This window comes from Ursus americanus, chromosome 3, assembly GCF_024610735.1.
Source record: "Ursus americanus isolate L20-20 chromosome 3, mUrsAme1.1.p, whole genome shotgun sequence".
Classification (NCBI taxonomy): Eukaryota; Metazoa; Chordata; class Mammalia; order Carnivora; family Ursidae; genus Ursus; species Ursus americanus.
In genome coordinates this window covers 95,863,064-95,889,077 of record NC_142129.1, presented here as the reverse complement: position 1 = coordinate 95,889,077, position 26,014 = coordinate 95,863,064, and the positions used below count along the sequence as shown (strand labels likewise).

At 47.4% G+C, this 26,014-nt stretch overlaps 1 protein-coding gene across 1 annotated transcript in view; it reads right to left on the bottom strand.

Annotated features, from left to right (window-relative positions):
• Positions 1 to 26,014, bottom strand: part of ABCA13 (ATP binding cassette subfamily A member 13) — a 368,906-nt gene that overhangs the window by 196,397 nt on the left and 146,495 nt on the right. The window contains exons 32-37 of the mRNA XM_087861234.1: positions 21,535 to 21,649; positions 19,986 to 20,315; positions 18,158 to 18,227; positions 17,549 to 17,680; positions 3,119 to 3,256; positions 1,976 to 2,156 (exon numbers count right to left, since the gene is read on the bottom strand). Of these exons, the coding sequence (XP_087717360.1) occupies positions 1,976 to 2,156; positions 3,119 to 3,256; positions 17,549 to 17,680; positions 18,158 to 18,227; positions 19,986 to 20,315; positions 21,535 to 21,649 (966 nt within the window). The remainder of the gene's footprint in view (positions 1 to 1,975; positions 2,157 to 3,118; positions 3,257 to 17,548; positions 17,681 to 18,157; positions 18,228 to 19,985; positions 20,316 to 21,534; positions 21,650 to 26,014) is intronic.

The following is a 26,014-nucleotide window of genomic DNA, read 5'->3' as shown; positions in this document are numbered from 1 at the left end:
ATTTACCCCTAAGTACTTATGCAAAAGATGTTAAAACGTGTCCACAGATGCTCACAGCAGCTTCATTTACAACCAGGAAAACCTGGAAATACGCTCACCTGCCACCCACACCAGGCGTAAGGACAAACGCTGTGGGCTCTACAGCGCCCAGCGCTGGGAGCCAGCAGTGGACCCGTCACCACCACCAGGGAGCCCCCAAGCCTCAGCGCAGTGAAATAAGCCAGGCCTGATTCCGTTTACATGACATTATAAAAAAGGCAGCCTCCTTTCCAGCAGCAAACCTCGGATCTGTGGTCACTTGGGGGCCAGGGTCAGGGAGGACACAGGAAAGCATGAAGAGGGGAGACGGGCTCTGCATCACGGCCACGGTGGTCGCCGGCATACCAGCCAAACCGGGGTCGCAGCTCAGCAAACCACCCAGGGCGACTCAGACGTGCCCCAGACACGCGCCCAAGGCAACACAGGCAGGGAACCTCGAAACCTAGAGAAACTCCAAATTTAAGTCTAAACGCCAGGTCTTGCTTGTAAGAAACGCGTGCTCGCCAAAGTACGGTGGGGGACGCTGGCGTTTGGAGTCACTGTGCGACTAAATGCTTGCTCTTCCAATGTGAAAACACTGCAGACACACTCAGTGGGATCTCCAGCTCAGTTCAGCGTCCGAGCCAAGAAGAAAGCATTTTTTTCCCCTTCCGATTTCTCTTCTAGTTGAGATTTCTGAAGCTTCCTGCATGTTATCTTGCTACTTTTCTCAAGAAGTTCGAAGTAGGATAAGTCAATTAGAGAAAAGACAATTATCATGTGATTTCACTCATATGTGGAATTTAAGAAACAAAACAGAGGAGCGTAGGGGAAGGGTGGGAAAAATAAAATAAGATGAAAACAGAGAGGGAGGCAAACCAGAAGAGACTCTTCATCATAGGAAATAAACTGAGGGCTGCTGGAGGGGAGGTGGGTGGGGGATGGGGTAACTGGGGGATGGGCATTAAAGTGGGCATGTGATGTGATGAGCACTGAGTATTATATAAAACTGATGAATCACTACATTCTACCCCTGAAACTAATAAGACACTATATGTTAGTTAATTGAATTTAAATAAAATAAGAAAAAAAAAGAAGTTCAAAGTAGGGGCACCTGGGTGGCTCAGTCAGTTGAGCGTCTGACTCTTGATTTCCGCTCAGGGTCTCAGGATTGTGTGATTGAGTCCTGAGTCCAGCTCCCCACTCAACTGCTTCTCCCTCTCCCTCTCCCTCTGCCCCTCCCCCCACGTGCACGCACACACTCTCTCTCTCTCATAAATAAATAAATACAATCTTCAAAAATAAAGAAGGAGAAGTTCGAAGCAAATAGTCCTTTTCATTGTTTAACTAAGCATACTTTAGTCCTCCTGAAAAACAACAGAGAAATGGACTTATTCGCAAGACAAGTTCGACAACATCCATGGTTTAACCAACAAGGTCGGGGCTGCTTTGTGAACCCTCAACTTTTAAGGTCGTCATTCCCCTGGGATCCTGCGATTGGATTCTTTAATCAAATCTGGAGCCTTTGGACCCCAAACAAAAATCAAGCCTTCACAGAAAAACACAACCACACAAAAAGCAGAACATGAAAAAAAAATACTCGATTCAAACATTTGCAGACATCGTGCCAAATGTCATCTTCCCAGATACGCGAGCAAAATTAAACGTAGTGGTAGGACAGTGAGAAGCGTTGTAGGCTTCTCAGAGACTGCAGTAAAACTGTGGTGTATTACTTGTAGGGAATAAAAGGATTAGGGATAAGAGCCCATGCCCTTGCCGTGGGTGGGGGGCTGCAGACCCCCCACGTAACCGTCCACCCAGAGCATGGAGCAGCTCCGGCGAGGGGCTCTGTCTGTCCTCTGTCTCAAAACGAAAAGGTAGGGAAAAAAATCTAATCTCAGGTGAACTGAGATTGTTCGAAAAAGCCCGTGTGTGACGAGGATGAAATGCGACTCACATGACGGTGGTTTTCCCGGCGCCGTTGGTCCCCAGCAGGGCAGTGATCTGGTCTCTGTGGAAGGTGAGGGTCAGGTCTCGGACAGCCGCCTTGTGGGGCTCGTACTCCTTGGTCACGGATATCAGGGCGACACCCGGGGGGCCTCCTCCAGGCTTTCCCTCCCCGTTCTGCAGCGAAGACCCTGAGAAGAAGAGGCAGATTCATCCTGACGGACTCCGAGAGCCCCCAGTATAATGCTCACAGGTACCAGTTCAGGGGCCTGCCGTGGACTTGAATTGTAGCTATGTGAAACACACATGGCACCTCAGAACCCTTCCTTACCAAGACCAAGGGGCGAATCACGTAATGGCAAAACTTAAATGAAATGGCTGATTTCGGGGACGCCTGGGTGGTGCAGTCAGTGAAGCGTCTGCCTTCGACTCAGGTCACGATACCGGGGTCCTGGGATGGAGCCCCACACCGGCTCCCTGCTCAGCAGAGAGCCTACTTCTCCCTTTCCTCTGCCCCTCCCCCTGCTCATGCTCTCTCTCTCAAATAAATAAAAATCTTAAAAAAAGAAATACATTGCAATGTTGACTTCTGGTATAAGCTATCGTGACGGGAGCTTGTGTGTCTATAGCTTGCCCCTGACGTCCTGCTTTCATGGAAAGAGCAGACGTAAGTGACACACAGTGGGACAGAGGGATGCGGGTCCCACCCTGTCTCCCCAGAAGCACGCTCCTTACTTGAAAGGGGCAGTGATGGTCTTGCTCTCACAGCAACGACGGAGACACTAGCCTGTGTGAAACACTTGGCGATTTCTACAGCCCACTACCCTGGGCAGCTGTCCCCCTTTGCTTTTGTTTCTCACACAAATTCATGCTGGAACTGAAGCTTTATTTTGCGGCCATATAATATATGCACGACTGCACCCCACGCACAGAGGGGCTGCAAACAGCAGGTGACAGTAACACCCCAGGGCTCTGGTCCCCTGGCTCAACATCATCGGGGGTTCTTTCTTGCGACTTGGCCCCTAGCTCTGTTTCTGAGCCCAAGACCAGCCCAGCCAGCGGACACAGTTGCAGAGACTCGACCAGGGTGAAAAACAGAAGGAAAACAGAGCAGAAGGGAAACATACATCTAATCCCACGACTCTTCACAAACCTTTATTGTCAAAGTGCTCATTGATGAAGGACAGGTCAGAACCAGGCGCGTGCGGTCTTTTGGCCACTAAACCACACAAATTCTTCCAGTAAGATGCGGTAAAGGGAAAATACCACGGTTTCCTTAAGCCGAAAGTTCCTAAAAAATAAGATACAGTTAAAATCGGTATAATTATTCCTTTCTCCTTGTTAGATTCTGTACGAGAATGTCTTCACTAATTAATCCGTGATGTTATTCCATGTTAAAGTGTTGAAGCACATCCCACATGTGACCTGGTGACAATCTGGGGGACGGGGTATTAGCCGTGTGGGGAGCCCTCACGCTCCATCTTCAGCCTGACCCATGGCCAACTGCTGGGCCCCCTGACAGCTGCCTTCCCGAGAAGGCCTTCAGAGCAGGTGTTCGGTGAACAAGCAGATATTTAGGGAAAATAAAAGTCATGTTGAACGATTGCTGAATGTTCCCCAGAGTAAAGCTCTGCCCCAGCCCCGCTGCCCCATTATGTAGCTGTCACTCTTTTGTCCCGTCTTTGATGTTTGCATGGTTCCTAGACACGGATTAACAGCGGGAAGGAATTAATCCATTAAAACATCTACAAAGAAGAATACATAATGCCAACATTTCCATATGAAACATCGACATTCTTCAAACGTCCTCTCCAAATTTATTCCGGCCCACTTAATAGTCACTTTGCCCTCATTATATGTTGAAATGAAAGTGGATTTAATTATTAACAGCTCTCAATTCTCTTTAACGCATCCATTCTAGCCTAGGTTCGATGCGCACCCTAAGTCCTCCAAGTGACTGAAGAGATAAAGGCCTACGTGAAGACCGTTTTAACACTTGACCCTCCAGCCAAGGAGAGATGGGCGCCCTCATCCAGGCTAACCCAAAGATTCAGAGACACGATCGCAAAGCCGAACGGACAAGCGAAGGAGGGTGTGGGGCTGGTATTCGGTCTAGCCATCACTTCTGGTGTGAGTTGAGCTGAGTCCCCCAAAAGTCATGTTGCCATCCTAACCCCAGTAGCTCAGCATGGGGTGGCACTTGGAGGAAGGCTTTCAAGAGATACTTCAGGTTAAATGAACTCGCTGGGTCAGCCCTCATCCAATCTGACGGGTGTCCTTATGGGAAGAGATTAAGACACCAACAGGGAGGTCGGGCAGATCAACAGGCCACGGGGAGGAGGAGGGAGTCCTCAGTAGGAACCAGCCCTGCACCCGCCTGGATCTTGGACCCCCTCCAACCTCCAGGACGGGAGAGACTAGATTTCTCTTGTTTAAGCCATGCGGTCCATGCCATCACGCCTGCCCTAGAAAACATGCATCAAGTAGGCAGAATGTTCTCCAAGACCCTAGCAAACTACCAACTACCCCTAGCCAGGAAGAGATGAGCAGCCCATGGATAGTTCGGTCCCATTCCACATGCTCTCCCTTCCAGCACTGGCCAGGGCCCCGCCTGTGTTCACTCACATGGTCCTGCGACCACGTGATGTGAGGGAGCTATTACCACCCACCACCCAGGGGGAAGGACACAGGCTGCTGAGCTGTATGCAGCAGCCCCGTGGGTACCTGCCTCTCTGAACACAGGCCCGCAGCAGCAGCAGCGAGAATACTCTGTTGCCCTCGATTCAAAGGAGAGAGGAGACGCGCAGGGGAGCAGAAGGAGGAGCCCCCGCCCATGGGCATGCACGCTGCGTTTGCAGAAATAAAAGGGGAGAAGCCGACGGAAGCAGCAGGAGACTCTTCGGCCAGTGCTGGTGGCTGCTCCTCCCGCCCCTGCATCAAGCAGATCAAGCAGCCATCTTCTGCTGAGGGATCCCGCTCCGGGGACCATCGGTCACTGCCATTGACATCGCCAGCGTGAATGGGCGCCACCTGTTGGACGGGCAAGTGGGCGGTGGATCCACATGTCCTGAGGGGTCAAAGTCTGCATTGGCGGAGGCCAAGGCGGCACCTGGACGCGTGGACAGGAGTTTCAAGGACCTGGGACCGTCCCCAGGAGGTCCAGTGAGACCTGATCTGGGGTCATGGCTGCAGGGACCAGAAGGACGGGAGACGCAGGAGGGGCCTTTCAGAGTTAGAAAATTCAGGTCAGGAAATGGAAATTAGAAACAAATTGAATATCAACGGCCAGTTTGCTAATTAAACCAACCCAGCTCTAATCTTTTTGCACTTTTAAAGTCTTGCTAATTAATCTATTAATGTAAATGGATGGGGGAGAGGGGAAGGCTGCCAAATCCCTTAGCAGGGTGGCCACTCAGCTCCTAGGCAGTCCTCTGCACTTTGCTTTTGCTCGTAAATCCACACGTGCTTTCTGTGCATTCAACGAGCACATGCACCCTGCTCACGTTACCATATGTAACTGGCCCATTTGTATATGCAAAGGCCCTGCACTTCATGGAGCTCTTCTCCTCCCGGGGAGCTGCCTGCTGGCTCGTGCGGGCCAGGAAACTCATTAGCATTGCCCCCAAAACCTGACAGTGATAAAAGCAGAAGTCAATGAAACTAGACAGATCGAGCGAAATCAAATTTAATTGGAAGCTCATAAAGAAGGGTTTATAAAACGAAAAGACTTCGAGAGGACCAGATGTCTGCTGGGGAGCTCTGCACAGCCTCAGGGATCTGCACTTGACCTTGAACCTGGTGGGCCAGGAGGTCCGGTCCTTACAAGGAATTCCCGCTCAGACACCAGGGTGAGAAATGCAGGGGTCCAAGACCCACCCCATTGCTGCACGGACAAGACAGACAGAAGGACGCAGAGAGCAACAACAAAACTGCTCACCCAGCCCGGGCTGGGGAGGTCTTGCTACCCGCCGGAGACTTACAAACAGTGATTCTCAACTTGCTGACACTCTCCCAGAGGGTGTTCTAGAAATGTGGGAGGGGGTACTTTTGGTTGGCACAGTGAATGGGTGTTTTAAATTGTAGGTTTTATTATTATTTGGGCATGGGGAGGCCAAGAGATCAAGAAACCAGCCTTTGAAAAGAAGGTTTGCTATGCAGGTCCCAGAAGAAGGGGGTACAGGGCACCGGGCAGGGCCAGGCGGGGAAGCACCAGGCTCCGTCAGGAGGCACAGGGAAAGGGGAATGCAGGCAAGAGTCTTTACCGTGGCTTCTGTGGAAGGAGCAGGTGAGGCAGGGAGAGCAGGCTCTGGGGCATAGGGACTGTCCCTAGTTCCTGGGTCCCCAGCCCTGCGGCGATGAGGGCAGGGGACAGAATAGCCTACAGAGGGGCTGGCAGGGCGTAGCTCTGGACTGCTGGGTTTGCAGATGAAAAGGGAGCTTACAAGCAAGCCCTTTACTATCTCTAGGAATGGCTAGCTCTTGGGGGACAGTCCCTCCAGGGTCACTGAGGCTCGAAGATGTCAGAGTATCAGATATACAGAAGATAAAAAGGCAGGTTAAGGGGTGCCTGGGTGGCTCAGTTGTTAAGCGTCTGTCTTCGGCCCAGGGCGTGATCCCAGGGTCCTGGGATCGAGCCCGCCATCGGCCTCCCTGCTCCGCTGGGAGCCTGCTTCTTCCTCTCCCACTCCCCCTGCTTGTGTTCCCTCTCTCACTGGCTGTCTCTCTCTCTGTCAAATAAATAAATAAATAATCTTTAAAAAAAAAAAAAAAGGCAGGTTAATAAATGGGGGTGGCACAGATGGCCTTTAGGGGGTGGGCATCTGGGGCGGTGGGTGTCCTACAAAGGGCAGAACAACCCAGCCCAACAAAGAATTGCCCTTGATCTACCTTCTGTGAGGTTCCTCCCACACAGCTACGCAAGTGAAAAGCCCCTTCTAGGGACGCCTGGGGGGGGCTCAGTCGGTTAAGCGTCTGCCTTCGGCTCCAGTCATGATCCCGGAGTCCGGGGATGGAGCCCTGCGTCGGGCTCCCTGTTCAACAGGGAGTCTGCTTCTCCCTCTGGGCCAAGACCCCCAGCTAGTGCATGCTCTCTCTCCCTCTCTCTCAAATAAATAAAATCGGAAGGAAGGAAGGAAGGAAGGAAGGAAGGAAGGAAGGAAGGAAGGAAGGAAGGAAGGAAAGAAGGGAGGGAGGGAGGGAGGGAGGGAGGAAGGAAGGAGGAAAGAAAGAAAGAAAGAAAGAAAGAAAGAAAGAAAGAAAGAAAGAAAGAAAGAAAGAAAGAAAGAAGAGAAGAAGAAAGAAAGAAAGAAAGAAAGAAAGAAAGAAAGAAAGAAAGAAAGAAGAAGAAGAAAGAAAGAAAGAAAAAGAGGGAGGAAGAAGGAAGAAAGAAAGAAAGAAGAGAAAGAAAGAAAGAAAGAAAGAAAGAAAGAAAGAAAGAAAGAAAGAAAGAAAGAAAGAAAGAAAGGAAGGAAGGAAGGAAGGAAGAAAGAAAAGCCCTTCTAGCATGTTGAGCCTAGGACCCATGAGCCCAATGCTCCTAGGCAGTTTTAATACACACTGAATTTTCCAGGAATGCAACCACCTTGCAAACCATGAAAAGATGACTGTCTGGTGCAGAAATGTTCAGAATTTCAGAAAACCACATCATCAATGCGATGCCAACTGGCCGTTTTTAAAAACTCAAGGCCGCACGGCTACCGCAGCTCACGTGGCTCGTGACATGCAAATTCAGGACAAAACATTTGCGATGGCTTTTAACAAACTCAGAACCAGGTATTTTCAAAATGAGCCGAGTTTTATGAAATGCACTAAATTTTATTAATAAAGGTTTTTTAAAAGCTATCGTCATTCTGTATATTTTTAAGTTGTGTACCAAAATAACCCACGTTGTAAAACATCCACTTTGTAAAAATTACACACTGAAAGGATTAATAGGGAGGCCTCCTATTGTGTTTGATCTTATTCTGATGGTGCTTGCCAGTATCCTCCCCTTAGCTCTATGAAATCTGAATGACGTTACTGTTCCTTTGCCCCATCTACCCTCCATCCTGCCACCTACCAAAGGATATGGTCACCAGAGTCTTCAAAACACTGGGGCCTAAATGTAGGCACTAGCCCTGGTGAATTATAAGGCAGGAGAGGTATCCCTGGTTATATTTCATCATTACCTGCTCCATGTTTTGTTGGGGTTTTTTTTTTAAGATTTTATTTACTTATTAGAGAGAGAGAGTGTGTGTGAGCGTGTGATCGGGGGAGGAGCAGGTAGAAAGGGGCAAGCAGATTCCATGCTGAGGGGCGCCTGGGTGGCTCAGTCCTTAAGCGTCTGCCTTCAGCTCAGGGCATGATCCCAGAGTCCTGGGATCGAGCCCCACATCGGGCTCCTCTGCTGGGAGCCTGCTTCTTCCTCTCCCACTCCCCCTGCTTGTGTTCCCTCTCTCTCTGGCTGTCTCTCTCTCTGTCAAATAAGTAAATAAAAGTCTTTAAAAAAAAAAAAAAAAGATTCCATGCTGAGCTTGGAGCCCAACGCAGGGCTCGATCCCAAGACCCTGAGATCACAACTGGAGACAAAATCAAGAGTTGGATGCTTAACAGACTGAGCCACCCAGGCGCTCCTGCCCCATGTTTTAACATGAGAAGTTATCTGACCCCACACTTTCAAATAAGACCCAGATTATTTACAAAAATGTCATTCTTTTATCCATTTCCCTTGGCTCTGTTTCGTCCCACATTATTCCTACTTTAATTAAAATCATTCTCACATTTCTTATCACATAGAAATAATTCTGATTGCTATGAATGACCTTAATATTAGTCTTTATAATAGTTTTTATACCATTTACCTGTGTCATATATATTCTTTGCTTCCAGTACCATAAGGGCGTTGGGTCCCTTTCAATTCCTTAAATCCAAATTTACTCCATAGAAGTAAGAAAACGTATCTGAGTGCTTCCCTTCTTCTTCTAATAAAGCCGTGCCTCAACGCCGAGAATTTATACATTATTTTGTTACACGTTACTTTCTTCTTATTTCTCTTATATTACAGTGAAGACAGTAGATTAATTTTTTGAATCAGGTTGGTAAGCAGGCCTTATTATCTGTGAACTCCATTTCAGGAGAGTAAAGCGGCATTGCAAAATATTTGTCTTAAAAAGAACACATTGGGTCAGTGAGTTCCTCAAAATTCCAATCCCACTTAGGAATCTGAAAGCCCATCAGTCTTTTCTGGCAATTTCATTTTTTGTTATTATTGGCAAACTGGGTGAGAGTTAAAAATAAATAGTGTCATTTGTACGGTACATACATTGTTGCACTGTAATGTAAACAGTGTCATTTAAGGCTGCGTAAGTTGCCATACAGGGCAATTTAATTTCATGATTAAAAAAAGGAAGAAAAATCTGTTGTCACCTTTGGCCAGCTCGATGTCTTTTTATTTTTAGATATGTTTTTGGGGCGCCTGGGGGGCTCAGTCGGTGACGCGTCTGCCTTCAGCTCAGGTCATGATTTCGGGGTCCTGGGATCCAGTCCTGTATCAGGCTCCCTGCTCAGCGGGGAATCTGCTTCTCCCTCTGCCCCTCCCCCCCGATAGTGCCCCCTCCCCAGATATATAAAATCTTTTAAAAATAAATAAATCAATCCATTATAACAACCTTGGAGTTCTGATCTCTCATTCTGGGGTAGACTCTGATCTTTCTTCCTAACTATCCAGTACCTAAAATTGGTGGCATAACCTCAAAGGGCAACATAAAAGCCCAGCCCTCGAATTCTCAAAGCCAACTGTACAGACAGGAGCTTGTACTTCCAAAGTGGCTCCCAGGCCCCTCTGCCCAAGCTTCCCGTGGTGAGGTGCGGAATCCCCTCTGGCTCAGATGCTAACTCATTGCAGGTTAGAGAGCACGGTGCATGGCCTGACGAAAGAGTGCAGACGTGCCCCACACACGTAGACTTCAGAGAGGCTTAAAAAGTCAGCAGGTCCTTGTCCCAGGCTGGATGTGGTAGGGTGGGAGCTGGTTTTGAGATGCCTAAAAGCTCAAGTTTACAAGTAGACATTACCCGTGTAAGTGACGGAGCAGACATTTCCCCGTGAGATACTGTGGGAGGGCAGGTATGGGTAAGAAGAGACAAGGACGGATCTACTGATCTTCCCCGAAAGGAAAGGCAGAGAGTAAGGAGACTGAGCAAGCTCACGGGTGGCCCGCACGCCAAGATCTTCCGAAGATTACCCAATTAGGCATTTAGGTCTCCTACTCCCCCAACAAAGATAGCTTCTCCTTCTCCTTTTGCTCTGAGCCCCAAGGTGACCTCACTTAGCTTGTAGAAAAATACAAAATGCTCTTGTAAAATCCAGCAGCTTGGCTGACAGCCCTCAGCTGACTCACAACAACAAGGATTGGACACTCACTCCCAGAAGGTTCCTGCTTTCACTCAGCAACTCTTTCCAATTGCCTTCTTTCGTGAGCTCATCCTCAACTCCCTTTACTTCACTTCAAATATGATCTAGAAAGTGGTGCTTGTGGAAAAAATAAAAATTTTGAACAGATCATTGCTACTAATGAAACTGAATCATTAACCCCCAAATTCCCAACAAAACCCCGGGATGAGACAGTGTCACAGGTGAATTCTACCAAACATTTCAGTAAGTGTTAATAACTACTCTTCCCAAACTATTCCAAAAAAAAAAAAAAAAAAAAGAGGAAAGGAAACTTCCAATTTCATTCTACAAGGCCAGGATTACCCTGCCAAAACCAGATAAAGGCACCACAAAAAAAGAGAACTATAGGCCAATATCCCGGATGAACGTAGACGCAAAAATCCTCAATAAAATATGAGCAGAGTGCATTCAACAATACTATAAAAATCACTCACCACAGTCAAGTGGGGTTTATTCCTGGGGTGCAAGGAGGGTTCAATATTTGTAAATCAGTCGATGTCGTACATCACAGCAACAAGAACCGTATGATCATCTCAGTCTATGAAGAAAAAGCATCTGACAGAGTACAACAGCCATTCATGATAAAAACCCTCTGCAGAGTAGTTAGGGGGAACATACCTCAACATAATAAAGGCCATATATGGAAAACTCCCAGCTAACATCATCCTCAATGGGAAAAAACTGACAGCTTTTCCTCTATGGTCAAGAACAAGACAGGGATGGCCCCTCTCATCGCTTCTACTCAACCTAGTACTGGAAGTCCTAGCCTCAGCAGTGAGACAACAAAAAGAAATAAAAGGCAACCAAATAGATAAGGAAGAAGTAAAACTCACTATTTGCAGATGACATCATACTCTATATAGAAAGCCCTAAAGACCCCACCAAAAAAAAAAAAAAAGAAAAAAAAGAAAAAGAAAAAACTATTAGAACTCATAAATAAATTCAGTAAAGTCACAGAATACAAAATTAATATACAGAAATCTGTTGCGTGTCGATACCCCAGCAATGAAGCAGTAGAAAGAGAAATTAAGGAATAAATCCCATTTCTAACTGCACCAAAAACCATAAGACACCTAGGAACAAACCTAACCAAAGAGGTGAAAGACCAGTACTATGAAAACCAAAACTTCGATCAATGAAAGAAATTAAAGATGACACAAACAATGGTAGACATCCCATGTTCACGGACTGGATAGAAGAAAAAATACTGTTGAAGTATCTATACCACTCAAAACAGTCTCTGCACTTAATGCAATCCCTATCAAAATACCACCAGCATTTTTCACAGAGCTAAAACAAATAATCTTAAAATTTGTATTGAACCACATAAGACTTCAAATAGCCAAAGCGATCTTGAGAAAAAAAGAACAAAACTAAAGGTATCGCAATCCCGAATTTCAAGTTATACTACAAAGCTGCAGTAATCAAAACAGTATGGTACACACACACACACACACACACACACACACACAGAACAAAACACAGAGCCCAGAAACAAATCCACACTTACACGGCCAATCAATCTTTGACAAGCAGGAAAGAATATCCAACGGGAAAAAGACAGTCTCTTCAACAAGCATTGTTGGGAAAACTGGACAGCCCCCTTCCAGAAGAATAAAAGACAGAAATAAACTCAAAATGGTTGAAAGACCTAAATGTGAGAGACCTGGAGCCATCAAAATCCTAGACGAGAATGCAGGCAGTAACCTCCCTGACATCGGCCATAGCGACTTCTTTCTAGAAATGTCTCCTGAGGCAAGGGGAAAAAAGCAAAAATGAACTTTTGGGACTTCATCAAAGTAAACAGCTTCTGCACAGTGAAGGAAACAGTCAGCAAAACTAAAGGCAGCCTAAGGAATGGGGGAAGAGATTTGCAAATGACCTATCTGATAAAGGATTAGTATCCAAAATCCTGTAAAGAACTTAAAAAACTCAACACCCAAAAAACAATCCAATTAAAATATGGGCAGGAGACAACCAATGGCCAACAGACATGAAAAAATGCTCAACCTCACTCATCATCAGGGAAATGCAAATCAAAACCACAATGAGAGATCACCTCTTATCAGTCAGAAGGGCTAAAATCAATGACACAAGAAACAAGTGTTGGCGAGGATGTGGAGAAAGGAGAACGCTCTTGCACTCTTGGTGGGAATGCAAACTGGTGCAGCCACTCCGGAGAACAGTATGGAGGGTCCTCAAAAAATTAAAAATAGTATTATCAAATAATCCAGTAATTCTACTACTGGACATTTACGCAAAGAATATAAAAACGCCAATGTGAAAAGATACGCACAGCCCTATGTTTATTGCAGCATTATTTACAAGAGCCAAGCTATGGAAGGAACCCAAGTGTCCACTGACTGATGCATGGATAAAGAAGAGGTGGTGTATATCTACCATGGAATATTACCCAGCCATCAAAAAGAATGACTTTGGCCATTTGCAGTGAAATGGATAGAACTAGAGAGTATTTCACTAAGTGAAATAAGTCAGTCGGAGAAAGAAAAATACCATATGATTTCACTCCTATGTGGAATACAAGAAACAAAACAAACCAACAGCAAAAAAACCAAAGCAAAACAAAAAACAAACAAAAAAACAAGACAGACTCAGCTCCAGAGAGCACACTGCCGTGACCAGATTGGAGGTGGATGGGAGGGTGGGGGAAGCAGGTGATGGGGATGAAGGCATGCACCTGTCTGCTGAGCACAGGGTGATGTAGGGAAGTGCTGAGTCACCGTATTTTGCACACCTGAGGCTAATATCACAGTGTATGTTAACTATACTGAAATTATTATTTTTTAAATTTTAACTGAATATTATTGTATTTTATCCCTTATTTCATAGATCGTTTGGTCCACAGCAATGATCTCCCGTATCCCACACCCACATATATTCCTGTAAAACAGAATTCTATAGATGTGTAACTAGTTCACAGGAGTCCATATCACAAATGCAACACTGATTCATAATCAATCCACTCTCTTAGATAGAAATGCAGGTTTGCCAGAGTTGTGCTTTCAAAGACAATGTGTAAGGAACATTGAGGTGCACACATTCTTTGCATTCACCTGGCCATTTCTTTAAATTTCTGAGTCAAAGAGAATAAACATTATTTTAAATTTTTTAAATCTTTTTACTTTTTAAAATTATTTTTTTACCATTTTTTAAAGATATTATTTTTAAGCCATCTCTAGACCCAACATGGGGCTCGAACTCACGACCCCGAGATCCAGAGTTGCACCCTCCGCTGCCTAAGCCAGCCGGGCACCCCAAGAATAAACATTCTAAGAATTTTTTAACATATGACAAATCCGACACACTCAACTGCTTTTCAACTGAGATTATCACCAATTATTTCATTTTCCTATAAACTAAGCACCTACATAGAAAAATCAAGCCCAATTCCTCCATAAGTCATTACAGTTTTCATCAGAGAAGGAAACATTGTCTTCTATGCTCTGTGCGACATTACACTGTTTTATAAGTTTATCAGACACTAACTTTTCTTTTTATGATGGTTTATTCAAGTTATTTCCTCATATTTGTATTTAGATATGTCTTCTTAAAATGTGAATTGAGAATTTTAACATTTTTTTCATGGATTCATTAAATAGTTTTACAAGCTTGTGAAGACTCCTGTAATTTTATTTATTTGGATATTTTAAAATTCTTATAACGGAAACTCAATTTTTATTATTTATGTCTCTGGCATTATGGTTAGAAAGGCCTTCACGCTCTTTAAAATCATAATTTTTCTAAAAAAAATCGTACTTTTCCTATTTCTTCATTATTTTTAATAATATTATTTCTGATGAATTTATGAATGAGTCTAATTTTTATCCTTTCTCATTGATTAAAAGTGTGACCTTTAACACAAATGAAATTATTACCGTGGGTTGGTTCCAGAACTTTCTAGTCTGTTCCACTTTCTACTATTACGTGAGCACTCTGCCGCTTTAATCCTTGACAGGTCACGGTGATGTTCTGTGTGGTCATCAGCCACCAGCCCCCTTCATTATTTTCAGCCATTTTTGGCCACTGTCATTAATTTACATTTCTACCTGTCCTCTAATAGAAACAATTCATGAATTAAAACCAAATCCCCTTTTCAGTATTTTTTATTTAAATGATTTATGTGGGTTTCATTATATTAACACAATGCTTCATATGAAATGGTATAGATTATATGAGTTTATATATTAATTTGGAGAAAATCGACACACACTTAAAATGGTAAATATCCACATTAAGGAACATGGCATCTCTCATTTATTCAAACCTATTTTATGTTCAGCATTTTCTTTAGAGGGAGCATGTGGAGGGGGAGGAGGGGAGAGAGAATCTTCAGCAGGCTCCATGCCCAGTGAGGAACCCGATGTGGGGCTCGATCTCACGACCCTGAGATCATGACCTGAGCCAAAATGAAGAGTCGGACGCTTAACCGACTGAGCCACCCAGGCGCCCATAGCCAATTTCTTTAAATTTCTTATTTGATATATACTCCCTTCTACATTAGAGTCACGCTGAGATACTTTGCTGCTCTCGAGAATGATATCGGGCCACACTTACTGCTGACACACAGCAAAGCCAGCGGTCTTCATGTCTGTGTTTGAGCTCGGTCATCCGATTGGTGCTGCACTTTCTTCAACTGATTGTCACATATGACCCGCCAACACTGGTGGCCTGCCTCCTGGTTTTGACATCTCTGTCTTGTTGTGTTTTGCTCCCTTCCCCGGTGGCTGGAGCTCTCACCTCAGTAGCTAATTCCCACGCATGATAAGTACCTGCAGGGGACGCTGAGCGCGGCACGGGGCGCCCCAGTGAGACATGCTCGCCTGTCCTCCCTCTCTGGTTCCTGATCTTCTCCCCACCTCACCTTCCCCAGCCCTCGACAGCCCTGAGAAGACACCGCAGCCACGAGAGAGCCTCCCCGGCTCCCACCATCATCACCGTCACCGTCATCATCATCACACCCAAAGCCCTTCTCGCAAAAGCTGCAGAACTACCCTCCTTCCTGGGATCTCTGTCTCCGTCTCCCCCTCTGTCTCCGTCTTGGAGTGGGCTGCACGGGCCGAAGTGAGCGGGCACTGGGGGTTCACTCGCCGGAAATGCCCTGCTTTAATATACGACAACGTTCCCACCAGCATCCTCGTGCCTCCAGCCCTGGTGGAGGAGGGGAGAACTCAGATCCTTCTGGATTCCTGCCCAAATTTCCCGTGGATCTCTGCACTGCTGAGGGTAACCTGTCTCTCTTTGCTTGTCTTTATGCTTGTCTGGGGACTCTAACACATCATTTATTTGGAGCTGTCGATCTCTTTCCCTTCATGTTGTATTCAATGCAGTGAGCCCTGACTGTGCAAAGCTCGGTTTTTCCCTTCCTTGGTTAATAACTGTTCCATTTCTGTTTTGTTTCACTCAGTCTGTGTGTCTCCTCATCAGGGAGACCATCAGTCTGCGAGGCCTGTCTGTCCGTTTCCTTCCAGCGACCTGTCTGCGTCTCTCCCGATTCCAGGGACTCCCCGACACCCTCCCGTCCTGGCCGTGACTTGGCGCCCTATTCCCTTGCTCATGACCCCTTTCTCAAACATTTTAACGTCAACATCGTGCCCGTACTTTCTAACATTCCTCCCTCGTGCCGGCTTAGCTGCCTTTTAATACTCAGTGCTTCTCATTCAATTTTATTTCACCTTGGTATTCCTCAGTTAACTTTTTTTTTTTTACTTATTTCCTAGAATCCAGCTTTTCTTTAATCTTATTCAAAGTCCCCAGACCATGCAATCTAAAATTCCAAAATAAAACATGTTGCAGGTTTATGCGCTCTCTCTAATTCTTGGAGGCCGTGTGTCCCTGCTTTTCTGTAAAATAATCTTGTTAATGGCACCTTTCATTTGGATTTTTACTCATCCTTCAATGACACATGAGCACTCCAAGTCTGAAATACGTTTATAGAAACAGAAGGGACGGGTTGTCTTTGTGTCCGTTCATAGTCAATGTGTGTTGATTAGAATATCTCTTTCTCTATGTCTCTCTCTGTCTGTCTCTCTCGCTCTCTTTCTCTCTCTCTCTTGTAGTTCTTAACTTTAAAGGTTAGGTGCCAGTTGAAATATCCAGGTGCTTTGGAAAATAAAGAGACAGAATCACAAGTCACTTCAGCAAGGGCACAGAATATCATCAAAACATTACTGCTAGGGGCGCCTGGGTGGCACAGCGGTTAAGCGTCTGCCTTCGGCTCAGGGCGTGATCCCAGCGTTATGGGATCGAGCCCCGCATCAGGCTCCTCCGCTATGAGCCTGCTTCTTCCTCTCCCACTCCCCCTGCTTGTGTTCCCTCTCTCGCTGGCTGTCTCTATCTGTGTTAAATGAATAAATAAAATCTTTAAAAAAAAAACAAAAAAAAACAAAACAAAAAACCAACATTACTGCTAAAAATGTATCTTTAAAAGCTCTGCTCTTTCCGGCCTGAGCCAGGCGTGTGGTATGCATACCTCCTTCCCCATGAACACAGCCAGGAAAACCATTACTGTTGGTGCCCCGCTGCCCATGGCCTCCAGGACACACCTGCCACACCATGGAAGAAATCCCATGCTTGACACCACTGACGCTCTGGGTTTGGAGGTGACACCTGACCCCGGTCCCCTGCACAGCCCCTCATTCTCAGCCTGGTTTCCCTCCAGGTCCTGCCCCCGCTGACCTGGCAGAGAGCACAGTCCCTCCATTCCTGCTCCACACCATCTCTGACTCCTGCCCGACCTGGTCCCCATGGGGCCAAGGACACACGTGCCCCCAGACTCTCCTGCCCTCACTCCCCACATCCCTGATCCTGGGTCTTTCCTGTTCATTGACAGAAGCCCACTTGGGGAGCCGTGTGGTGGCCCAGGGCGGGGGGGGGGTGGGGGGCGGTGGCTAGCCATCAGCATCCAGGCCCTTCTGTCCTATCCTCATGTGGCCTTCACCATTTCATTCAGGACTCGGGCACACCATCTCTTCCTCAAGCATTCACAGCTCCCTCTAAAACACATCCTACAAACCCCCTCTCTGAGGTCTCATGCAAGTTTAGAACAATTACTTATTCTTCTAATATTCACGTATATTGATACAAACTGGGGGTTTTTTGCTTATTTGGGCATCCCTTACCATGCAGAATTCTTACCAGGAATCAAGTTGTTCAAGTACCATCCACATAAAAAATAAAGGCCTGAATCAAAGAGAATCATCCAGCAAACTGAGCCAAATGTCATGCCCGTCTGTTCCGGAGGCTGGTACACGTTACTCCACTGAACCCCTAGAAAGAGGGAAAAGGTCAGAGTCAGAACCTCACTCCCTCTTTCAGGGCAGATTTGGGTGAGGTGACTGCGTGCGTTCTGTAGCTCGAAGCGAAGCTGAACGAGGCGAGACAAAAGGCCGGTCATCCCGTGATCACAAGTCCTCAAACGACCTGTAATCTGCTGAATCTCACATGGATTTCAGGGAAAGCAGGTGGCGTGGCTTGAACCACATTTGAATATCTAACGTGGACGATTTTTGTTTGTTGTTCAGCTTGTTTACTTCTATCTGGATTTGCTGCCTCACCGAAATGCATCTATCCGGGGCAACTGGACCTCGGGGGGCCTTCCCACCAGCTGAGGCAAACGGCCAGCGCCTCGTTCCAAACGTTCCACCTGGTGATGAAGACCCCGTCCTCCCGCGCTTGCAACAGGACACCTGGAAACACCCAAAAACCTGACTCCCCGGATCTCTCTGTACAAAAGCCTCCCCTTACCTGCTTCTTGCCCTTCTAGGAAGGTGACGAAGAACACTCCTTGTCCGAAGGCGGTGGTGGAGAGCAGGCACTGCCCACAGGGAACAGAGAGAGAAACAGCACGTGAGCGCTGGACCGAGACCCCGGAAAACCCGCGGCACTAAGTCCAAACGGAGAAGCCGCAGGGCGTTCGCCAAAGCATCGCTCAGGGCGGTGATTTCAGCATCTGACCCCGAAGTCTGAGCCCAACGAACGTCAGCCCGGTCTGAAAAGCCTGATAACAAGCTGGTTTTTAACGGGAAAAGGAATTCTTTCTCTTTACTGCGATGCTCAAAGTGCCACTGACCCGACGCAGCGCGTATGCGAAACAGCGGAGAACGGAAGGGAGCGATTCCCTATTTTTTATTATTACGTGGCTGCCGTGGAAGCATGCTGCAGGCAGACAGATGCAACATGCACACGATCCCGCACCAGAGACAGAGAGCACCGAAGGACAAGGCCGCTTGATTTCCACTGGACACATCCCACGTCCACAAAAAAGCCCACCGAAGTATTTCACGCTTAAAAAAGATCATGTATCAGAGTTAGATTTGGGGGGGGGGGGGGCAAGGAAACATTTGAACATGTAAAAAGGAAATCAAACGTTGTATGCTGGAACGTTTAAACAGATGGATTGGAGTGAAAACACACACCACGGTATCTGAAATCCAGGTCAGGTGGTCAATGGCTCTTTTCTTACACGTAAGGAGTGTGGGGGTGGGCTAAAGGGTCCCAGCCGTCCTAATGATTGGAAACAGCTATTGAACACTAACCCAAAATTATTGTTTATGAATTATTGCAGGTGTGACATCAGCTCATTGGAACTGGTGAGCACCTATCAATGGATAAAATCCTGATTAAAGGCAGCATTTCTTCATCGTGCTCTGTGTCCTGGCCAGTAGGAACCGTGAAGGTTTATGGATGCTGGCGAGAAATAATGTGGCCTTCACAGAGGTGATCTGCCCTGAGGCAGAGAAAGTGATGCCGTCCCAACAGGCAAGAGTCCATCCGCCGTCATGATGCTGTGCGGGACAAGCGACCTCTGATGGCCGTCAAGTGTCCCGTAGGAGCCCTGAGATTCTACCCCTCCTTGACACCTCCCACGTTCTCTCTTAGTGGCTCCGGTCACACCTCCCAACAGACTGCAGCTGGGGAACCTGGCCTCACCTGTGGGGGGAAGAGAGATCTGGGGCTGGCTCGCTGGAGAGGACCGTCCTCACAGCCACACACGTGTCCCTTCCCTGTGGACGGAGTTCCCTGCACCCCCACCCCCCCAGGCACTTCTCATCCAAGAAGGAATGAGTGTGTCTCTTCTATGTATTTCACATCTCACACCTAACAGAATTCTCGTACTTTTTCAGGACGTACACTTCAAATGGATGAATGATTCTGACATTGCTAACAGAGGGATCTTTCCACTTAATGTGATGTCGTTCCTGACGCTTCGAGAAAAATGCTTAGTTTTTGCTGCTAAAATAGCTTTGGAAATCTATTTCTTTCCATCCAGGAAACAAAGAGACATGGAGGTCCTACACTGCCTTTGGGGTGCAACCGATTTCCAAAAGGTCTCCAGAGGAGAGTCCCCGTTCGTGAAAAGTGCCAATTCTTCACGGACTGCCTTCTAGCAGGATCATTGCAATGCCAATGAACGGCGGCTGCAAGGTCTGCCTCTGGGGGCCAAATTAAGAGAAGGAGGTATCAGGAAGCCCACCTAGATCTGAAAACGACAGACCGAGGGACCGATGTCGTGAATGATTTGTTGGGTAGATAGAGCAGTTTAAAAAACACAAACAAAAGACACCCCACTTACCAGAAATGTCTGAGCGACGACACTTAGTTGGTTATGGAGAACCAAGAGCACTATATAGGGCAGAAAGCTGATCATATACACCAGGCTGGTACAGAGCGCAGCTGTGTTCGCTCGGCTGAAAAACGCACTCAGGAAGTAACTCAGCATGACGACCGACACCGCAAAATCCAGCAGAAAGAGGAAAATGAGACAGGCGTCGCTGTGCGCGAAGATGCCGCTGGCCTTGAGAATGACGGCCAGGGCGGCGCTGCTCAGGGCCAGCATGGCCATGTTCTCCAGGAACCAGGCCAGGAAGAAGACGGTGGGGTGCACACCCATCATCCTCATGTACTGTCAGAAGAAGGAAACGCGGAGTTATCTCCCGGGTCCTCGAGAAAGAACAGATCGGATCCCGGGAGAGGCAGCTCTAGAAACTTCCATGCTGGGGCCAGCGTGGACATCAGCTCCGCACAGACCCCGGAGCCCAGCATCCCCTTCTAGCGAACGCTCCCTGGGGAGGTCACGGCCATGAGCCTGTTCCGCGGAGGGGCAGGGGCAGACCCCAGCCCCCAGGCTTGCGTGATGGCAGTCACGCCATGTGCTTCCTTACCCATTTGGACTTTGCTGGTCTTGTTTCTTTTTGTTTTGTTGGTTTTGTTTTTTTGGTTGCTTTCCTTCTTTTTTAAATTTTTCTTCATTCTGGTTGTGTTGGTTTAATTTAATGAAGACAGATAGAGCAATGAAGGGAGGGCAGAATACCGGACCTTAAGCCGATTGGGTTGGGGGTCTCTCGAGTGAGGGTTAGAATGCGTTTTGCAAAACAACTCAGCTTGAAGTAATAACAAAATCAATGCATCTGTTAAACCTCCCATTTTCCATCTGTAACACCGGGGTATCTTGGAGGGTGGTGGGGCTGGTCACTGGTAAAAGGAGACCAAGTCAGAGTGACTGACCCCCAGTCCCTAGTCCCCACATCCAGGGGCCCCACTGGATGGGGAGGAAACACAGAAATGCAGGAAAAATTCCATTCTAAATAGGTGAACACCGTGGGAAACAGCAGTGCAAGTCCCAGGCAGAACTGAATGCAAACACCGCACCTGACCTCGCTGCTCCTTTACCTTAATAAACGGGACGCAAGGGGGTAACGTGTGCCCATCCCCCACCAAGACCGGCCTTCACCTGGTGTTTTCGGGAACTCTCATTATTAACAGCAGTTTTGATAGTTTCAAGTTTTAAAGATATTAAAACAGACACAGCAAGCAATCTAACCGTAAGTCAAGGTGGGGTCCACCCTTCCGTCTTTCTGGGTTGTATAAAAATGACTGAATGGGGAATGCGGGCTCCCTTCTTTGAAGCTGGTGTGCCTGTCCCTGGGCTTCCTTCCATCCCCACAGGAATGCTAACCTGGCAGGGTGTCGGGCTTCAACGTAAAATGCTTTTCCCTGGGGTCCCCTCCCCACAGAGGAGAGGGCAGGCAAAACGGAGTCCCAGGGTCAGTTATGGGACAGGATTCGGCTCCAAAGCCCCCACCACCCCTGCTGGTCCCCCAGGCAAGCGCTTGGCCGATTACCTCTTCTATCTGGATCTCTCGCTCGTAAACCAGCTTTCGGACCATGCTGGCCACAGACACCATCCACGTCAGCATCATTATCAGAGGGAAAAAGAAGCCGACGTTGTTCAAGAACCTGCAAGGAAATAATCCCGTCAGCAACCAGGGCAAGGAGAGCAGTTCGACTCAGAGTGGCGCTCACGCGTGCGTGCATTTTCACGCTGTCCCTACACATGACACAGTTCGACTCAGAGTGGTGCTCACGCGTGTGTGCATTTTCACGCTGTCCCTACACATGACACAGTTCGACTCAGAGTGGCGCTCACGCGTGCGTGCATTTTCACGCTGTCCCTACACATGACACAGTTCGACTCAGAGTGGCGCTCACGTGTGCGTGCATTTTCACGCTGCCCTTACACATGACACAGTTCGACTCAGAGTGGCGCTCACGCGTGCGTGCATTTTCACGCTGTCCCTACACATGACACAGTTCGACTCAGAGTGGCGCTCACGCGTGCATGCATTTTCACGCTGTACTTACACATGACACAGTTCGACTCAGAGTGGCGCTCACGTGTGCGTGCATTTTCATGCTGTCCTTACACGCGACAAGTCTTTTGAAAGAGCAACATCTCATTTGGCCATTTCAACAGGGTGGCTGGTGTCCTGATTTAGTAGGTGTGCAAACTCACAAAGGAGACACGCTGGTTGGAGGTCCCTTGAGCGGCCACTGTCCCTCACCCCCAGTCACTGCTCTCTGACACCTTCTTAGGCAGAGCAGGTGGGGAGAAGGACACAGGCCATTCATTCATGACTACAACTTTCCCCACTTAGTTGGGACCATTGTCTATCTTTAATCGATGATCTCAGTTGACCATAGATTATCTCCCACAAGATACATGAAAAGTGGCTATTCGAAGTCTCCCCGTGGCAGGGTGCCTGGGTGGTTCAGTCTGTTAAGTGTCTGACTCTTGGTTTCAGCTGAGGTCATGATCTCAGCATTGTGAGATCAAGCCCTGTGTCGGGCTCCATTAAGGAGTCTGCTTGTTCCTTTCCCTCTGCCCCTCCCCCCTACCCTGCTCTCTCACTCTCTCGCTCTCTCATAAATAAATAAAATCTTTAAAAAAAAGAAAGAAAGTCTTGTGTCTCTTCCCTCACCACTCACTTCCCACCCACGCTAACCAGCTTAACACACACTTGACCTGGCCATTATCTAGAACGCCCACGAGAGCCACGCCTCAAACCCAGTGGGATTTCTCCATCGTTATCCTTCTTTGCTCCCCAGCTGTGTTTGGCACCAGTGACGGATCCCTCCTTCCCTTCCTCTTTTTACTTCTAGAACCACTCCTGGCTTCCCATCCATCTCCTCGGTCTCCTTCACTGTGACTTCTCCTGTAAAAATGAGATTCTCGGCCCAACCCTGGGCTCTGCCTCCTCACCCCATACCCCCTGAGCTCATTCATCATCTGATTCACCACGGAGGCCGCCCAGAGGGGCCAGCCACTTGATTGGGCATGTGGTCCGTGAATGAACTGAACAGAGAAAGTCCTGCCTTGAAGGATCCTGCATTCTAGTGGGGGGTGGGGGGGCACCTGACATAAGCCAGGACAAGGAGACACACAGCGCTGTGTCAAGCACGTGAGAGAACAGCCCCAGTGGGAAGGGATGCTATCTCAAACAGGGTATCTGTGGAAGAAGCATCAGAGCAGAGAACAGATTTAGTAAGGAAATGAGTCCTGCAGGAATCGCAGGGATCAGAAGGACGATGGCTCCAGGCAGAGGGGTCGCAAGTGCAAGGCCTGGACGCGGGAGCGTGGGGGCATGGCTCTGGCCAAGGACCGCATGGGTTAGGAGATGGGGTCGGGCGACAGCGGGCGCCAGATCCTACATGGATTTTCTACATCCAGGTGACAGCGGATTTACTCAAAGAACAAGGGAATTCTGCAAAAAGGTTTTGGAAGGAGGAGAGGGACATGGGGAGGGGACCTATCAGGTGTAAGGTTTCTAAAATGACCACTGAATGCAGTGTAGACAGAGAAGCCCATGAAGAGGCAGTGGGAAGGCCACAGCAGATGTGCAGCAGTGTAGACAAAGACAAGGGTGCAGGCAAACATGCCGACCTGAAGACAGAACCATGTTGCTGGGTCCCTGCTGCACCAGCCTCCAAGGGCCCCCCCGCCCCAGAGCTCCCCTTCAGAGTGCTAACCGCAGTGTGGACCGTCTGCCCTTGCCACTGGACGGTAGGGCCTCCCTCTGCAGCTCCTCTGCTTGGCTAAGGCCATCCACATGGTAGAAGCCAACTACTCATTAAGGAAACTGTGAACGAGTAATAAAGGGGGGGTGGATTAACATCTTTGTTTTTGTTCATTGTTCTGCCCGAGATGATTATAATGAGCCATCAACTTGCTTAATCGCATTTTAAAGCTAAATGTCTGTTAACTCCAGTGCTATCCAGAGACACTGGGAGACGCTAGTTAACTCATACGCTCTTCAGCTCTGTGATTTTTCTGAGGCTTTTTAGCCCTTGTGTTTTACAGGGTCCAGTGCAAGTAGAAGGCTATGAGCAGGAAGTGCCACACACCTGCATGTCCCACAAGCGACATCTCTTCCCCCAGACTAACACGATTTACAGCCAAAATGACGCTCGGATCACTTGTAAAGTTAAAAACAACTAACACAGACCTTATTTGGGGGATGGGAGGGGTTTGAAAAGAGTTTGTCTATGAGGTTATGAACTCTATCCTTTCTACTTAAAAGCACTAGAATTGGGCACCTGGGTGGCTCAGTTGGTTGAGAGCCTGTCTTCAGCTCAGGTCGTGATCTCAGGGTCCTGGGATCTAGCTCTGTGTTGGGCTCCCTGCTCAGCGGGGAGCCTGCTTCTCCCTCTCTCTTCCCCATGCTCATGCTTTCTCTCTCACACAAATAAATCAATAAAATCTTTACAAAAAAAAAAAAAAAGACACTGGAGTTGATGGCTATTGACCTCTGTTCTTCCAGCAACTTGAGCCTTACACAAGAGCCCATAAGTATCCCACACAAATCTTATGTTAAGATTCCATCTGAGTTACTGCCCAGAAGGCACATTGGGTCAGGATTCTATGGGTGTCTGGGGCTATGATATACGTGTCCTATTGAAACCCGCCCCCCCCTGCCCCGGCATCTTCATAAAGGAGAAAGTCATAACAGGCCTGCAACTGAATAAACCCAACTCTGGATTCCTGCAGCCACTACCCCAGATACCAGAGAACATCCAGACGCTCTGCACGTACGTGGCTGAGGGAGACCACCTGGGAGAAAGGGCACGGAATGCGAAATTGGAATACGTGGCTTCTGTACCTCACCCTCTCCTAACCCACTCCTCAAAACCAGAGCAAATCAACCAGAGAAGGGAAAACGCTCATTCCGATTTTGACAAATGCTTGGAAGTACTTGAAAGAGCTGCTAAAAATAATCAAGGTCAAGACGGAGGCACACAAGAAAGCAGATAAGAGAGATGTCAGTAGCAAAACTCCATCCTCTGGAGATCTAGAAGGTGCCATCGAAACCGCACCTCTGAAAGTCCAGGGGCACGATCCGAGGATACGATATATAGAACAGGGTGTGTTAAGCGGGAGCCCAGCTGCACGTTAAGGTGGGTGGTATCGCCAGCCACTCCTGCCCCCAGATCCCATTGCCGGGGAAACAGAGGAGGAGCATTATGCAAAGACCACATGTATCTGTGGGAAGCGCTCGGCCCTTGCAGCCATTCACGCCACCTGGTCCTCACCACTAACAGGACCCCCTGGCAAGCGACCAGGCAGGAACACCCAATTCGTTCAGGAAAAATCCAGCACACCTGTATCACGAATAAAGGTGGTTGAGTCCCACCATTGCCAACAAATGAAAAACGCATGCCCAAAAGATGGTCACACGAGGCAGATGAAAACAGTGAACGTATTTTTTTGCCATCAATGGGAAAATATTTACTAAAGCAATTCCATACGTAAAAAACATCCTACCGCAGAATTGTTAACAATTTGGTGATGAGGTGGCAAGACAGCAAGAAGATAGGAAACATGAACTGGAAGAACCTAGAAAGAAATAGAAGGGAAACAGTAGGCGTCAAAGATATAATCAGAAGCACAGTCAAACTGATACTGCACAAAACGTGGTATGGGACATAAAAAATTGACATAAGAAACACAGCTAAAAGAAACAGAAATAAAGCAAAAGGTATTTTTCTTTAAATTAGGAAAATTTTATGGATAAGAAACACAGGGAAAAGAACTCCATGCAATTGGAGTCCCTGAAGAAGAGAAACCAAATGCTGGAAGATGATAAACTGGTAATGCTGGAACCCATCAAAAGTTTCCGTGTAAGAAAACTGAAATCTACACATTGAAGGGCCTTATCTTGTGCCATGTACCATTATACTAGAATGGTCAACAATGAAATGTATCCCACTAAATTTATTGAATTTTCAAGTCACTAGTAATTTGGCAAAATTACCAGGTCAAATAAC